General features: G+C 38.6%; 1 protein-coding gene across 7 annotated transcripts in view; it reads left to right on the top strand.

Moving 5' to 3' along the window:
- Positions 1-2,314: 2,314 nt before the first annotated feature.
- LOC149024651 (putative lipid phosphate phosphatase 3, chloroplastic) overlaps positions 2,315-15,116 on the top strand; it is a 37,151-nt gene continuing 24,349 nt past the window's right edge. The window contains exons 1-6 of one of the 7 annotated variants that reach the window (XM_089144874.1): positions 2,315-2,560; positions 2,900-2,918; positions 9,947-10,172; positions 10,296-10,383; positions 13,792-13,901; positions 14,032-14,122. In XM_089144874.1, the coding sequence (XP_089001000.1) occupies positions 9,954-10,172; positions 10,296-10,383; positions 13,792-13,901; positions 14,032-14,122 (508 nt within the window). In that variant the 5' untranslated portion in view covers positions 2,315-2,560; positions 2,900-2,918; positions 9,947-9,953. Of the gene's footprint in view, positions 2,672-2,899; positions 2,919-9,937; positions 10,173-10,295; positions 10,384-13,791; positions 13,902-14,031; positions 14,123-15,116 lie in introns of all 7 variants that reach the window. The other 6 variants (XM_089144876.1, XM_089144873.1, XM_089144875.1 and 3 more) reach the window with 6 other exon arrangements.

The following is a 15,116-nucleotide window of genomic DNA, read 5'->3' as shown; positions in this document are numbered from 1 at the left end:
GGATTGTTGGAATGATTAACCGACGATTCTATTACAAAATCCCTTCATAATTTAAATTGTTTCCATAAATTATTTCATGTATATACTATTTCCTAACCACATTTGGCATGTTGACTTTTGAGGACTAGATTAATTGAATATAGTTGGTAAGATTGCTCATTAATCTTGAAGATTTTGCTATAGAATGTCTTCCTATTTATAAATTATTGTATGTAGATTGTCCTCCTAATTATTAGCACATTAAATTTTGAGTATTGAATCATTGGGATAGAATTGGTAAGATTGTGATAGAATCGCGAGAGAAATCGCCTAAAAAGTGCAAGAAATAACATAAAATCACAAATAAAAAAATTAAAAAAAATAAAGTTTCTGAAATATCGCAGATATTCTACATATCTCGTTTCGCCCCCTGGTTTCGTTTCGCCAGGGGCGAAACTGGCGAATTTCGCCGAAATTTCGGTGAATTGCCGAAATTTCTTTCCATGATTAAATGTGAGTCATTATTTTTTTTTGTATGGTAATATAAAGAATATTTTTGTTTGTTGTCATGCAGATATTTACGTGGTTATTTTCAGAAGACGCTATGACAAAAGATAGATTCAACGGTTGTATTCTCAGCTCATGAATATATTGTAGTGGATGTGTATTCTCAGCTCATGAATCTACAATTGCGGATTAATAATCGTTATTTCCTTGTAGATGTGTGATGTGTCTCAACTTCACATCAAAAGGTTGAGGTTCATTTACAAGTCACATCATTTTTTTTTTTTTTTAATTTAATCACAACTCTTTGATGTAATTTATAATAGATTTCAACCATTTGATGTAATGTTGAGACACATGTCCATATATCTACAAAGAAATGGATGGTCCATTTTTGACAATGAAATGGACTAGATAAAATTCCATACAATGAATAGAAGGTTTGCTAAAAGGTAAGAAATCCAAGTATCTTGGCCCTCTCATCACAGATCCGGTAGTGTATTAAAAAATTTAAATCTTGATTCGTCGGTATCTATAACATTTACTACTTTAGTTTATTTAGTTTCTAGTTTATTTTTACTGTCAATTTGCGAAAATTTATAGACCCATGTCCCGTTATGTACATGTTGGGCCTGTGCGCCTGTGTGACCTGGGCGGTCCCCCGCGGTTGTGGGGGGATGTGTCCCAGTAATTCTTGGCCGGGTTTATTTATGGCATGAGACAACTCGCGGTATGGCCACTGACCCAAGGAATTCCAACCAAATGGCTTTGATCCTTTAGCCTAACACGATCTCTTCCCACACACAGGCATGGAAGGGTGACAATAGTGATGATTCGGAAGGCAGACTCAAATTATTATTATTATTATTATAATTTTTTTTTGCGGGTTTCACATGTGCCATAACCTCTCTATTAGGAGTTGTTGTTGTTGTTGTTTTTTTTTTTTTTTTTTTTTTTTTTTTGTGAAAGGTGCTTTATATTAAACTGGGAAAAAATAGAAAAAAAAATTACAAGCGTTGTTAGCGTTTCCAACTAGCATCCTGGTGAACAAGTCGAGCTAGATCTAGGGGAAGATTGGTAAGGCACAAGTGAGTTGGATTTTCTTACATGATGTATAAATATAAACGGATGAAATCCTAGTTTGATATCAAAAATATCTTCAACAATACCTCTTGCTGCCATGGGCATTGCATGCTCCCAATGATGATTTGAATTGCAAGATGTGAATCAAATTGGACATGTATTTGTGGGTACCCATGATATGTTGCCCTTTGTAGCCTACATGATATTGCATTTAGCTCCATGTGTAGGAGATGTTGGTTATGCCAATAAAGAATCTTGTGATGGTTTGTGGGTGCAATGTTTACACTTGGTTGCCCTCCTATGACTTTCAAACAATTCCAGGTAGAGCGAATTGGTGAGAGTGTGGATTATTTCCCCTAACGGTCTGATGGCATTACAACCATAAATTATATGGGGCCTATAAGTTAAAAGTAATAAAATATATAAAATAAAAACTTCATCACACTGAATCTGGATCAATGACCCTGACGGAGAGCACTTTGTCATGCCACAAAGATCATCCCCTGATGCTTCCTGACCACAAAGATCAGTGGGGCTCACGGTGAAAAACACTTTTTGGAAAAAAGAAAAAAAAAAATTTCACCAACTGGTTTTTGTGGTCTTGTGCTCTCCCGACGGGGAGATGATCCGGATTCTTCACACTAACCCTATAGACCCTGTAATTCTTCGCGGTCAAGAGTGGTCTGGGACTCTAAATTGGGGGCTTATTATGATGGTAGTGGGCCAGGGGAGTACAGAATCCGTACCTATGAGTCCAAATCCGGGCAGGCAAGAAACAAATCCGGGATTTCATTTACTCATTATCGAGGAACAAAGCCTGGCGCCAATTTTAAGAAACCGACTGCGTTCGGTCCAAAGCGTCTATCTGGTCTCTAATGTGTCGATCCCCTCAGTCTTAGTGGCTTGCTCGTTGCCCTCTTGACATTCCATCAGCTTTGGCTCTGAATCGAGCTCTGACTGTTGCATTTCCATCTCCCCTGAGAAAACATTTTAGGTAATAGGACGTTTGCACTTTGCCTTTTCTTTCTTGATTCCCTTGTTGACCGTTTCGAGTTTTCTGTTCTTTCTTTAGTAGACTTCAATTTCCGGGGTTTACTCCAGAAGGGTATGGATTTTTCTTTCTTTATTGTACATGAGCTTCTTCTCAATTGCTGGGTCCTTGTGCCTTCCATTTAATTTTCAGTGTTTCTCTCACGCTATTCTGCTTTGTTCTGAAAAATAGCTACAACCCTCTCTGCCCTTTTAATATGTTCTTTGCTTATGGTTCTGGCTGCATGTCACTATTCGGCTGCTTGTTTGTATTTGACTGATCTTGGGACACTGAATTCTCAAGTGGCTCTGCATTTAAGTTGGTAATTTACCTATTTTGCACTCACTACTACTACTTTTCTTCAACTTCAAAATCTTCCAATTTTTATATTTATTTAGCCCTTCAGACGTTTGCTAATGTAATTTGGCAATGAATACGCTGCCTAATTAGTGTTCTCATATTCACTTATGATCTATGAAATGTGAAGGGTCAAAGGCGTGAGTATTTGGTGGCTAGAATTTCTTGGTAGAGTTTCTTCACATGTCTCATATGTTATATTTTTCTGCTTAGGGTAAAACCCCTGAAAGGATATGATTCTTAATTTGTAGGTTAGGGTCACAATTGTTGACCCATCTGATGTCCAGGCTCCTTGATAACTTAAGTTGCTTCGGCTGCATTGCATTTGGGGTCAGTCCTTCCAAGTTCCAACCCCTTAGGTCACTTTGATGCCATGATAATTACGATTAGGATTGATGTGGATTTAATATAATATTTTTGGATTTGTTGCACAGTTTATTTTAACTTCAACATGTATGGTACAGAACGTTGGGAAATAAGGAGCATCATACATATAAACAGAATGTAGAATAGAAGAGGATTTAAGTGTGACAAAACTATCGAGGAAAAAGTAAGGAATGATTGCATTGTTGCTGATTTGGGAATAGCTCTAATACATGACAATATATGAAAAAGTGTTTGAGGTGGCATGGTCATGTTCAATGGATACCTTTGGATGATCCAATGATTGATTTGATTTAGATTAAAGGTACTAATAGAGCCATGGGTAGACCTAAAATGAACCTAGGGAAAGTGGTGTGGAAAGACATGCATAACTAGGTCTTGTATCAAGTATGCCCTTGGATAGAGCCGATTGGAAGGCGATGATACATATAGCAGCTCCATGGCATGACAGCCTAAAGCGGTCGGTAATGGCCAAGGGCTTTCCTACAGGCAACCATGGTACAGAATCTTGCGAAATTTCACCAAATTTCAGAAATCTTGACCTTGGTGATATGAAATTCCAAAGAGAAATTGAAATGAACAACATTTTGCGAAGATAAATTGAAAATCTTGGGGGCAGGCTCTATAAATTTGCTTTTAAAAAGTACATTTCGATGAAATTATTTTGGACGAGAGAGGGGAAGGGCGGAATTTGACCTCAAATTTGGATTCTAATCATTTTTACCTCAAATCTCTTGCTTTCTTGGATGGATCTTATTATTCTTGTGTGGATCTTGTAATGAAGGATGGAATAGAGAAGAAAGAAGGATAAAGAAGATAAGGGAAAGAAAGGAAAATCTGAGAAGAATTAGATCTGAAGAAGGGAAGAAAGAGATGAACACTCATAGGAGAGAGAGAGGAAGGGGGGCTACAAACACCCAATGCTAAAGCTTCAAGTTGTCGTCTTCTTTCTTCAGGATCTCCTTTTTATTGCAATGTGAGAGCCTAGTTATAGCTTTTCAAGAAATAGAAACTTCTTGACTAAAAATAGAAACTAATATCATAGTAACTATGATAATAGAATCTTATGAAAATATAAACTAATTAAAATTATAAATTACCAAATCGAAACTAAGATAAGGTCCTAAATCTCCCAAGAATAAAATTTTCAGGCAATATGATTTTGGGCCCACAAATCCTCTATGGAACTTTCCTAATAGGACAAATAATGAGCTGTGATACTGTTCACATGAACAGTGTTTTGGGCATATTTTTGGCCTTCTAAAAGACCCTTTAAATTGAATGGGTTGGCTGAAGCTAGCCTGGTCCATTGTTGGTTCACCTGGTTTTGGCTCCATGTTGGTTGTCTTGAATTGTTTTGCCGGCAAATGTGTGCCTAGCTTGAGCCTCATTTCAGTTGATTTAGGAGTTTTTCATCCTTGAGGTATACCATTCTTCTCTCTAAACTAAATTTTTTGAAAATGCATGTTAGATCATTGTTCAATGGGCATGAAAATAGTATATTTTGAACACCGTGGGTTACCGTTATGTAGTTTATTCATTGTAATTTTCAAACCGAGTATTGAGTTCTACACTTCTACTTGTATATTGAATTCTAATTGTTCTTGTATTCGTTGTTGCATTTTAATAAAAAGTTTAGTATCTCTTGCATAATATCCATATTTACATTTGTGAAACCGCATGTTCTAGACTTCTAGTTTCGTCTGCATTTAGTTGGGCATGTGCAAAGCAAGAACATCACTTTGGTTTAAAGTTTTAGGCAAAAATAACATTTCCATTGTGTTTATCGGCCTCAAATTAGGCTATACATTGAAAATCAGGCCAAAGAAACACCTAAAACCCGTCAAAATAGGGCATGGAAACATGGTACAATCCTTCACCATGTTTCCCCAAAATTCCAAAATTTTTGTTGAAACAGTGAAACGAAATGACATTTTGAGCCATGTAGGAACCTACGCCGTCCAAATATTGTTTTTTATTTCCCTTCTTTTCTAGCATTATTTACCATGCTACAGTATGTACCTTATATCATAAAAAATCAACACTTATTTATATCAAGTCATTAAGACTCAACATTTAGTCGCATCAAGTCATTAAGAACGATGTAACTCAGGATTTAGGGTTGGCTTCCAGGATCTTCTAAAGTAGAACTAGCACTCAACTAGGGTTTCTTGGTGTTTTGGCTAGGATTTGAAGAGGTCTACAAGGCTGCTGGAGTGCTGAAATAGGTCTGAAACTTAAAGGAATTCAAAATTCAGAATTCAAATTTTAAATTCGGTTGGGGATGGAATGGAGTGGTTGCAATTAAGCTTCAGCCTGTTTCCTAATGATACTTCAACAACCTGAACCAGTTTATAGGGTTAAGAACTCAGAAATTCCAAATTCTGCAATACTGAAATTTCTGCAATTCCCAAGGTTGAAGATGAAATGCAGAATTTTTAGGGGTCTCTAACCAAGGCAGGTTTGCAGAAAATAAGATTAGATCCTTGTTCAGCAGGCTTTCGTGACTCTAGGTGTTATAATGGGATGTTTTGGGGCTGGAATGAGGAAGTCCTAGTTGGGGTAGGATCTGAAACGTGGAAAGAAGAAGGAGATGGGGATAGCTTCTAGGGTTTGGGAAAGGGGCTGGAATGATGGGGGAAAGCGGCGGTACTTGTATGTTGAGAAGGATGGCTGTGATTGTTGCCCAAGTGCTAGAAGAAGAAGAAACAACTTGAAAGTTGCAGAAACAATAGCGCAAAACCCAGCCATAGGTCACCCTTCCAGGGATCCCATGACTTATCTCAAGTCTTTCTTCAATTCATAATTTATTAACTCAAAACTCTAAAATTACATGAATAACTAGGCTATTTACAGCCTCCACTGACCTTCCTAAACTCAACTAATGAATCCTTCCTAAATTGGGATCCAACTACCCACTTAAATCAAACTTAACTAAAATAAAACTCCTTTTAAGATAAAACTCCTGAAAACTAGGAACCATATCTTCACCTACTAACAACTCCGACTAATAACTAAATACCAACATAACTCAACATCTAAGACTCCAAACTGAAAAATAAAAACAGAACTAAAAATCAGAAATTATTCTGGAGTCAACCCTCCTGACATAGAGTCGATCCAAGGTCAGACTCGGCCACCCAGTTTGGGCCCAATTAGTGATGGGCTTGGCCCCTTCTAGGCTCTTTTGGGGCTGCCTGGGGGCTGGTTACATCAAAGAGTCAACATCAAGTCCTCAGGTCATCAAAATCAGTATTGAACCACATCAAGTCATCAAAAATAAAGAAAAACTTGTAAGATAGTAGAACTTGAAGTGGAAAGCTGTTGGAAGTTTTCAAACAATCAGAACATACAACTTGTTTACATGGTTCTCGTAATTGGTGATTTTCCTGTTATGCAAGTCATCAACCAACTGAACAAGTGGTTGTCTTCAACATGACATATTTGATTCATGGATTATTGAACTTGATTATGTATTTGTTTGAAGATTGTAAAACTAAGTTGGTAGTTTTATTATCTTTAATTTTCATTAGTATGACGAGCATAGTGATGCGTAGCAGCATAGGCATCAAAGATCCTTGGTTGCCTTGAATGCTTAGGTGGGTAATGCTGGCTGATTGGTATTACCTTGCTTCTCTGACCTCTTCAATGTCATTGTCACCTTGCCCCCTTGATAGCTATTGCAATGAGGGTTTAAATGGAAAGGAATAGAGTTCTTGCATTAAATTCTTTAGATGGACCAACATTTGGAACAATTAAAATACCCAAACAAGCAGTCTTTAAGCAGCAGAGGAAAATGATGGGTTTCTTTTTTTTTTTTTTTATTTCTTTTTATTTTTTAATTTATTTATAATTTTAATATTAGAGTGGCTGCCTGTTAGGACCGTAGGATGAGGCCAGGTGGGGAGGAGAGAGAGAGAGAATGAGGGTTAGTTAGGGTTATTTGAGATAATAAATAGAGGGAAAGAGTGAAGAGAGGGGGGAATGTTTTATAAGAGATTTTGGGCAGGACACCTTTGGGGTGTGGGCGTGTGGGGGTGACTGGCACCATAGAAGCTAGTGTTATCTTGTTAGTTCTTGCAACTTTGTAATAATTTTCCAAGGTATTATAAGGGTTTCATCAATTGGCATCAGAGCAGTTCGATTCCAGGGAAAGAAGCGATGGTATTGCCCATGTTTTCAGGCGAAGAGGATGTGCAAAGTTGGCTATTGCAGATCTTCTTGTTTTGCTGGGAACACCACATCGATGATGACCAACGATTGGGTATAGCTCTCCAGCATTTGAAAGGGGTCCCATTGGATTGGGTATACGCAAGGTTTTGGCAGAAGTTGGATTGGGTAAGTTTCAGAGATGCCTTGCAGACTGCGTTCGGCGATGGCCACGCCGCGGAAGTGAGTATAACTTTGAAAAACAACCAGGAAAGGGATATCGGTGCTAATACAGTGGTGGAAATGGGAGACCAGGTAAAAACGATTGGAAGATCGCCAAGTGAAATCGCTGGAAACAATCGGTTGATTACCACGGTGCTTCCATGTCAACCTGGGAGGAGAGAGAAGAAGCGAATGAGAGTTTCGGGTGTCGATGCCTACCGGATTAACGTCGGGGCAGCGAGGACTCTTGCCGCTGAATAGAAAAAGAAGAGCTCAGTCGCTGCCGGCAGAAAACCTTAGGCGGCAGCTAGGGTTGCAGCAAATTGTCGAAGGAGGCTCTTTCATTCGAACGGCATCTCAACCAGTTCTGGTTCGGTTTGAACTCAAAAAACCTAGAACCTCTTAAGCCCAGGTGGACCGATTACAAAAACTGGGCTGCTAGATCTCCAAAGAAACCCCCTTGGGTCAAGCCCATTTCGTTAACCCCAAGCCTAGTCTACCTCATTAGCTCAATCACACACATATCTTGGGCCTAGCCCATTTTGTTTACCCATAACCCAAGCTTCCACAGCCTTAAATTAAACCCAAATAATTCCGATGGCCCAATACCCAACCCACACCCCTTCATCCACACTTTTAAGTGCTTAGGTCTAACCCATTTAAAAGACTCTCCTTGGGCCCTACCTATCTCATTAAACCCAAGCCTATCCTATTGCATTACCCCAACATCTTTAGCCCATGATTTAAATGGTTAGGATTCATCGATTTTAAAGCACCACTATGGACATGGTCCATTCCATTAATCTCAGGCCCAACCCATTTATTTTATTCCATACCGAGCCAAACTCTTTCAACCCGTGGATTTAAATATTTGGACCCCACCCATGTCAAAAATCAAATATGGGCCTGGCCCAATTCGTTACACCACAACCCATTGCCTCTCATGACTATTACAACCAACAAACCAAACCCAAACCAACCCGAACCAAGCACTTACCGAACCAATCCAAGAACTCATCGTCTTCAACCTCAGGAAATCAAAACGACAAGGGAGGCGGCTCCAACCCCTGCAAATCACGACGGAGAGGGAGATGGTGACATCGGGACTGCGGCGATTGAGGTACGACATCACCAACAGGGGAAAACATTGATTTTTACCTCCCTCTTGAGAAAGACTTTGCATCCGATGCAAAACCCCAAGGCAGAGACGCGGCGGTCGACACCGGTGAACCGAATCGGGGAATTGCCTCCATATAGTAGGATCGTGGCAACTCATATTGAGAGTCCTGATGTTCTCAGTTGGGATGTTGAGGCTCAACCTACTCGTCATGTTGTCCTGGGAGCTTCAAACTCGAGACTAGATCTGATATGGACTGGACACCACAATCATACTGAATTCACACTTGCGATGTGTCCAATTGAGCCTTGTGTGCTTTCGGGAGGAAAGGACAAGTCATCTGTTTTTGGCAGCTCTATGGAGGATGGTTTCTTACACATTTGGGATCATGAGAAGGTTGGTGAAAGGAAGGAACGTGTTGGAACAAGAATGCCAAATTCTTCTCTAGGCCTATTCTTCCAACATGCTGGGCACAGGGATAAAGTTGTTGACTTTCATGGGAATGCTTGTGATCCGTGGACTATTGTTCGTGTGTCCAATAATTGTGCGAGTACTGGTGGGGGTGGAACTCTGCAGATATGGCGGATGAGCGACTTGATTTGTAGATCCGAAGAGGAGGTTCGTCCAAGTTGGTTGACACACATGTCGAGACTCATCCTCAAATTTTCCATCACCTTGAGGACAAGGTGATTTTCGAGGGGCCGGTAGTTGTTAGGACCCTAGGATGAGGCCAGGTGGAGGAGAGAGAGAGAGAATGAGGGTTAGTTAGGGTTATTTGAGATAATAAATAGAGGGAAAGAGTGAAGAGAGGGGGGGAATGTTTTATGAGAGATTTTGGGCGGGACACCTTTGGGGTGTGGGCGTGTGGGGGTGACTGGCACTATAAAAGCCAGTGTTATCTTGTTAATTCTTGCAACTTTGTAATAATTTTCCAAGGTATTATAAGGGTTTCATCACTGCCATTAATAGTTAACAATGGAAGGCACTTTATGTTTCTGGTACCTAAAACTACAGGTGCAGTTTTATTTGCTGTCTGGGTGGCAGTTTGTTTTTGATAAAATTATGGTGTTGCCAACATGACTTTCACAAGATGTTATGTTTCTGACCTTTAGTTCTACCAGGAAGAAAATGAGGAAGGTCCAACGTGGTACACACACTGTAAGATCCCATGGATTTATGGTTGCTAACTCACACAAGTATGATTGGCTTACACTGATGCTGCTTCTAGCGATAAAGATTGGTCTATCTAGCATTCATCCATTTCACCATTTTGTGGAGAAGGGTATGATGACTGGCCTCAAATATCCCCTGAAAGATAATAATACAGTGCCTGTGTGGGCTGTGCCTGTAAGTATATGTCTTATATGGTGCTGATATTTCCTTTTTGAGTAGAAATTTTGCAATACCATACCTATGTCTTCTTGTTGTAAGCTACCTCAATTGATGAACCTTCTGTTTTATTATAACCAGATTTATGCAGGTTTGCTGCCCATTGCCATTTTCCTTGCTTTCTATTTTCATAGGAGAGATGTCTATGATCTCCATCATGGTGTACTAGGTACGTGTACTATATTTTATTTTTATTATTATGACTTGGGAGTTGGGATAACTGAGGAACCCTTTTTGTGCACAATCAGCTACAGGAACTCACTGTGTTCCTATAAGCCTGAAACCAGAATCACAATGAAAGGTTTAAGGAACCAGAATTCAAAAAAATTTATAATAATACATAATGTAAGTACTGATTTAATTCACAAGCTGGCTGTAGAGAAGAATAGTCTCCCAAAGTTGGTATAAAGCTGATAGACAGATCTGAAGCTTTAGATTGATCTTACAAGGAGTAGGATTCTAGAAACAAAGTACAAAAAAGTGACAGAAACCTGTATCTTCAGGATATCTCAGGCAGAATTAACAAAACTAGTTTGATACATGAACGACAACAAATGATACCTGTAAAAGAGGGTTAAGAAACTAGATGAGTGGAAGCTTACATCAAATGGGATTATTTTTTGGGTAAAAATCGAATAGGATTCTTAAAAGCAAGCTTTGAAATTTTGGTCCATCTCGCCATCTAGCCCTTTGGCGAGATGACTGAAATTTTTTTATTTTTTATTAGTTTTATGCTGATTCAATATTTCAGTGAGTTTTTGGTGTCCAACCTTATTTGAGGCCAATAAACTCAATGGAAGTGTTATTTTTGCCTAAAACTTAACCCAAAGTCGTATTCTTGACTGGCACATGCCTGGCTGTATGCAAACAAAACTCAAAGTTTGGAACATGCATTTTCATAGATGCAAATATGGATATTTTACTAGACAACACTAAATTTTTTGTTAAAATGCAACTACAAATACAACAACTAGGATTCAATATACATGTGTCAGGCTAGATTCATCCCGTGGGTCATGGAGGAGCACTCTGAATACTGGATATAAGCAGGCCATGACATGGTGCAGATAAAATTATCCATAGTCTGTCACTGGCCTTCTATAGGTAGCATCATAACATTAAGTTGATATCCTATCCTAGGAATGTGTTGTACGGCCATGGACAATAACCCGGCTGCGGAACTGGCATAATTGTCTGTGCTAGTCCTAATGGATATCCAAAGATGGGGTCCACGAATGCTACACCTGATCCATCTCCATACCCATATGCAAATATGCTATTGGAATTAGCAGATGAACAACCATATGCTCCACTATTGTCATATCCATAGCCATAAACCCTACAGCATACAACCCTTTGGAATTTTCAAAGTTACACCAAGATATTGAACTTTTTCATTTTGGGGTCTATTTTGTTTCGGTACTTACCGAGATGGGAATTTTTTTGCGAAATTTCATGCTATGCTTAAAATTCATTCAAAGATGAGAATTTGAAACTGTCAAGTAATTTAGACCAGAATTATAAGCACTGTGAAATTGTATTTGAATTCCAATGGTTAAAATTGAGCTTCATGGAATTCCTTGTTGGAATAGGAATTCAAGATTCTTAAAGAAAACCTGGGTAGATCAAAGCCAAAAACATGAATTGAAATTTAAACAAGAGGATAGCAATTTCAGATCTTAACCAATAAGAGATTCAGAAAGTAGAATATATTAATAAAAGAATTGTTCTGTCACTTAGAATTGATGTAAGGATTAGTGAACCATAGGAGGAGGAATGATGTACCCTTGAATTATGGGTTCAAATAAGGACTGTTGCTGCCAGAAACATTATAAAACAGAACCATAACAGCAGATGTTCAAGCAAGGCTGAGGGTGGCTGTTTAGGATCTTCTAGCTCTAGGGCCCCAGTGGATGTGTGAACAATGGAAGGACTGATATGGGCAAAAGGACTGATGTAAGTTTCAGCTGATTTGGAGTACTCCTAAAATTCAGGAGGTATTTGAGTTCAAGTAGGACTCTATGGTCAACAGGGTTTTGGGTGAGATAATGAGCTGCAACTTGGAAAAAAATGTAGCAAATGGTATCTAGGGCTGATCCGCCAAGTTTTGGACATAATCTGATGGCTAGATGGGGTGCAAATCTAAATTTGACTTTTGGATCTCTTGGAATCTAAAAATTTAAATAAACAGGGATGAATCTAGGGTTTTAGTAAATCTGACGTGACGGGATGCTGTAGTAATGGAGGGGTGATACAGTAAAAGATCAAAGTGATCTAAGAGTTAGATGGGGATGGGCAAAAAAACTCTCAGAAAACAACTTGCTTATATTTAAAAGGAAAATTTGTAGGTTTCATGAAGTTCTTCTGAATCTGAAATAGAGCTTAAAGAAGTGGTAGAGGAAAGGTCCCTGACTGGGAGGGATGGGGGCTGGGGATTCCCTGCCTAGGTTTTTGACTTGCTTGGTAAATCTGTAGAACACTGCCCAGCAGCTACTTGCAGCGGTGGCTAAGTCCCAGACCTAGTGTGGACTCCTACCTAGGTCCCTGACTTGGTTGGTAGTCAATGACGAGCACGGCCCAGAAGTGAGAAGTCTCAAAAAAGAAGAAGAGGTCCCTGACCTACATCTAATCACACAGAACAAATCAATCCTCTGCTAAAATCCTATCCACTATTCTTCCCTTGATGGGTATATGTAGATGGCAAATCAGCCTTATTACTCATAAAAAAAAGATATAAAAGAAGTTCCTAAAAGAAATAGATCTTGAAAATCAAATAAGACTCTGGACTCCTGACAGACCTATGAATTGGACACCTAAAATTGAAATAGAAACACAAGAAAAGACTGTCATGCCTTTATAACTTTAGTTGGGCAGAACTACATTCAGTTGGAATAAAATTTAAACTATGCACTAAGTTATTTTCATACTCAAATTTGATCCCCTGTTCTGGACTGTGGGATGAGGCCTGTTAACATTTGGACCTGTGGATTAAAGGCGCATAACCTATAAATGTCCACCCTAGGCTTATTTTTCTGAAACTGGAGCTTGATCTGTATCAAGAAATATATGAACTAAGCATCCCATCTAGTCCTCGGTTGGAATCCTATCAGCAACTGTTGCCACTCCAATATTTGTTGCCTCTCACAGCATTTTCTGAGTCTCACAGAAAGATGAGGTAAAAACCATATACTATTCATCACAATTGTTGCAAGGGCTATGATCTTGAAAGATTCAGAAACAGACTTAAAAAGTTTAGGCCTAAACCAACCTTTAACTGATAATGTAACGTAACCAGAGTAGGAAATCGAAATAATAAAGGGAATTAACCAAAATAGGGACTAATTAAAATTAACCAAAATAGGGACTAATTAAACTGATGAAGTCTATCCTGTATGCAACCTCCTACCACATTTTAGGCGCCATAAGGTGGTCCATATACAATGAATACCCATTCGACCAATGCCCTGACACAAATATAACTCAGGAATTAAGCCCTGTTAAGTGTTTTATTAATTTATTTACACCAGAACTACTTTTCAAGACTCATCTGATGATGTTAATCTATATGTGAAACCAGGCATTTTGTTCTCCCTACTGCTAACGATGGTCATCACAGATGTAACAAAAAATGCACTTGGTTGGCCTCGACCTGATTTCTTTTGGCGTTGTTTCCCCGATGGGAAGGAAGTATTTTCTACTGATTCTTCAAAGTCTCCTAAGATAATTCATTAAATCTTGTCAATTTAAATCCATAGAAATTTTAATTATGCATCATACTTTTAATATTTGATAACTTTTTTTGGTATTTGATTGCTAGGTTTATGATAATTTGGGTAATGTAATTTGTCATGGAAAGGCCAATATCATAAATAATGGATACAAGAGTTTCCCTAGTGGTCATACTTCATGTAAGTAGCAATGGGTTCTGATGTTCATCTGCATTACTTGGCTTTTAGTTTATCATGAAGATAAGAAAAAGATTATCAAATGTCCAATGAAAGAAACTTTCGAATTAGGATCTATAGTGTGTAAGAACTTTATGTTTGATTTAGTAGCATCTGATGTGTCTCCCTCAAACCCACTTCTCGTTATATGCTTGTCATGGATTATCATCTTGGTGCAACAGCCCAAAAGTTACCATTTGTTGTCCCACAACTATGAACATATTTGGCACTTTGGTCTAAGGTTGCCACGCATATAACTTCCTGGTGGTGATTGGCATGGAAATATAAATGTGGGTATATTTGTTGGTCACTGATTCATCAAGATTCCTGGATTGTTCACCATCAAGGCATCAACTGTATTCGGACACAAGAATCTCTAGTAGTTATTTTCATCCTTTACTTGAGAGGCACTTACTGTTGCATTATGAGGGGGTTTTTTGTATTGTGTCAATGGTTGATGTCCACCAACAAGATAACTAAATTTTGGACCACTTGGCATGTAGGGTATGAATGTGAATGTGGTGACACTTAATATGGTTACAACCAAGGAACAAATTTCGGTCAAAACCTGGATTTTGACCCAAGAAAAGGCTGAAATTTTCAAGTTTCGACAGAAATTTTGGTTGAAACATAGGATTGTTGTTTTGAAGTTTTGAACTTTAGTTTCCAGCTGTATATGGCTCTAAATGATCTGGATTCGTGCCTTCTACCTAATTCAAGTATAATAAACACAATGGAATTGCTAATTTACCAAAAAAACCATTGAAAAGTTAACATTCAAGTGTATAATATATATCAGAAGAACTTAGAATGTTACCAAATATAAGTCTGCCTAATACATGTCTCCCTCTTCCCTTTGCACCCCATACCATGTACAATACATGTACCATGATGTATGCTCCATATAGTCGTTGACAAGTGCTACTCTATAGGTGGCCTCATCCACATGCTTAAGATA

Source organism: Hakea prostrata, chromosome 2 (assembly GCF_041222555.1).
Source record: "Hakea prostrata isolate BN-2017 chromosome 2, UWA_Hpros_2, whole genome shotgun sequence".
Lineage (NCBI taxonomy): Eukaryota > Viridiplantae > Streptophyta > Magnoliopsida > Proteales > Proteaceae > Hakea > Hakea prostrata.
The sequence above is the reverse complement of the archived record's forward strand: the minus strand, read 5'-3'. Positions and strand labels throughout refer to the sequence as shown.